This window comes from Marmota marmota, unplaced genomic scaffold (assembly GCF_001458135.2).
Source record: "Marmota marmota marmota unplaced genomic scaffold, marMar, whole genome shotgun sequence".
In the NCBI taxonomy this organism is placed as follows: Eukaryota; Metazoa; Chordata; class Mammalia; order Rodentia; family Sciuridae; genus Marmota; species Marmota marmota.
In genome coordinates this window covers 4,848,214-4,850,517 of record NW_025999863.1, presented here as the reverse complement: position 1 = coordinate 4,850,517, position 2,304 = coordinate 4,848,214, and the positions used below count along the sequence as shown (strand labels likewise).

The 2,304-nt window shown below is 56.8% G+C and overlaps 2 protein-coding genes across 2 annotated transcripts in view; both read right to left on the bottom strand.

The window, feature by feature from the left end:
• Positions 1-367, bottom strand: part of Mcoln1 (mucolipin TRP cation channel 1) — a 10,143-nt gene extending 9,776 nt beyond the window's left edge. Inside the window, exon 1 of the mRNA XM_048811041.1 lies at positions 6-367. Within this exon, the coding sequence (XP_048666998.1) occupies positions 6-367 (362 nt within the window). The remainder of the gene's footprint in view (positions 1-5) is intronic.
• Positions 368-454: 87 nt separating this feature from the next.
• Tex45 (testis expressed 45) overlaps positions 455-2,304 on the bottom strand; it is an 18,212-nt gene continuing 16,362 nt past the window's right edge. The window contains exon 8 of the mRNA XM_048812997.1: positions 455-666. Within this exon, the coding sequence (XP_048668954.1) occupies positions 610-666 (57 nt within the window). The 3' untranslated portion in view covers positions 455-609. The remainder of the gene's footprint in view (positions 667-2,304) is intronic.

The window sequence follows — 2,304 nt, the reverse complement described above, 5'->3', positions numbered from 1 at the left end:
CGCACTGGTAGGGCCGCGCCCCGGTGTGGATGCCACGATGCTGAGCCAGGGTGGCGCCGTGGCTGAAGGACTTGCCGCAGTCGGGGCAGCGGTAGGGCTTCTCGCCGCTGTGGGTGCGACGGTGCTGGCTCAGCCCGGAGCTTCGGCGGAAGGCTCGCCCGCAATCGGGGCAGGAGAAGGGCCGGGGCGGGCTGGCTGGGGGAGGGAGCACCTCGGGGCTGGTGGCCAGGACTTGGGGGGTGGCAGTGAGGCTGGAGGAAAGGGGGTCCACGTCTGGTGCGGTGGGGCTTAGGGTGTCGCTGTCAGGGTCGAGAACCAAGGGTACAGGGCCAATAACATCCGGATCGAGGTCGAAATTTGAAGACATGGGGTCCAAATCTTGGGGATCGGAATCTTGGTTCCCCAAGATGGAGCCTGGAGCTTGCACATCGGGACCCAGATCCTCTGGGACAGGTTCCAGATCTTCATAGTTGGGGTCCACATCTTTTGAGACAGTGTTGAGGTCTTCTGGATCAGGCTCTGGGTCTTCAGAAACTGGGTCCAGGTCCTCTTTGTCAGAGTCAAGCTCTTCATAAACAGGCCTCAGGCTCTTGTGGCCTGGGTTCCTGACTAGGACTGAGCGACGCATCCCAGGTGTGAAACTGCTGACTGCTTCAGGGACAGGATCTGCAGAGTGAGGACACAGAGTAGGTGGAAATAGGTTCTGGGAAACAGGGAATCTCTTTGGAGTCTGGGCAGGGATGGGAGAAGGGATTCAGCCATTCCCCCATAACTTACTCCTAAACACACTCATGGATCTTTCCCCGACTCTGCAGAAAGACTTCTCACTTGCCCAGTCAGGATGTGGTATAGAAGGACCCTGGGTGGGACATGGTGGGACCCTCCCTTCTCAGCCCTGAACCTGGATGAAAGTCATGGGACCCCAAACTAGGTCTCCAGTGCCCAATCCCATGGCTCTGCCCCTCTGTCCATCCTGAACTCTTGTGGGGATCCTGTGAAAGAGGGAGTCCTAGGTTCCAACCCCTTTAATTGCCCCCCCCTCCTGGGAAAAGGGTGGTGTCAGAGTTCCAGTGTCCTGAGCACATGGCCCAAATTCCTGCCCTCCTCTCACCCAAATTGGAGGTGACAGATTGTAGAAAGAAGGGCCCCTGACTCAACTCTTAGGTGGTATGCTGAGCTCTACAAACTGTGGTTGGAGAATAACCTAGGCACTGTGGGGGGGGGGATGACATCTGGTACCCCACTTAGGTCACTGGGGGAGAAGACAGGAGAAGGAGGCAATCTGAATTCCATACCTCACAGCTTAGGGAGTACATTCTCTCCTAGAGAGATGATCCTAATGCCTGTTCCCTAAGCTGGTGGGGAGGGGAGGGAGACCATATTTGAGACCCCTCCTGATGGGGAAGTAGAAGCAGGGAGATTTAGAGATCCCTTAGGGGACAGCAGGGGTCAGTTACCAATATGTCTGTTTTCCCAGTTGACTAGAAGACTGTGAATTCTAACCCCTAGCTGCAGAGTAGGTGAAAATAATACCTGGGGATCCTCTGGGTTACTGGGGGAACCCCCAGGGAGGGGAGATTCTGAGCAATGAACCCACAGCTTGGGTGTGGGGATTATGTCTCTACACTTGTGTTTGTTCCCCCCAGGAGAAAAAATCCTGAGCTGAATCCAGCCTCATGGCTGGGGGTGGGGGGAGGTGGGGAGGTGGAGGAAGAATAGTTGGAGCCACTTCAGCTGGATTACCAGTTGGGGGGATGTCTTGAGTTACCTTAGGGCTGAGTTCCTGGGAGTGGGGGAATCTCCGGTTCCCCTTCTGGGAAAGGGGACATACTGAGCCACAACCCCATAGCTGCAAGGGGGTAAGCAAACAAAGAGTGCTGAGCTTCTGAATGCCCCCTCAACCCAGACCCCATAGTTGGAGGGTGGGGGAACTACTTGGGTCCCCTCCTGGATTCCTAGGAGGCAGAGGAACCCTTAGACTGCTTCCAGAGGAAAGGCCTCCTCAATTCCCAACTCAGCTGGAAGACGGGAGGAGAAAGCACAGAGCTCCTGGAGACAGTTGGGCCCCTGAATAGCCTTTTGAGAAGGAGCTTCCGAACTCTAGACCCCAAGACGAGAAGGGGAGGCAAACAATAGCTGGACCCTTTCCTGGGGTCCTGGGGGCAGAAGGAACCCCTGGGTCCCTCTCCTGAGGAAAGGGCCTCCTGAATCCCCGCACCGAAGCTGGACGTGCGAAACCAATGCCCAGGGCCCCCCGCGTGGTTTCCAGGAGCGAGCGTCCTGAGCTCCGCACCCCAGAATAGC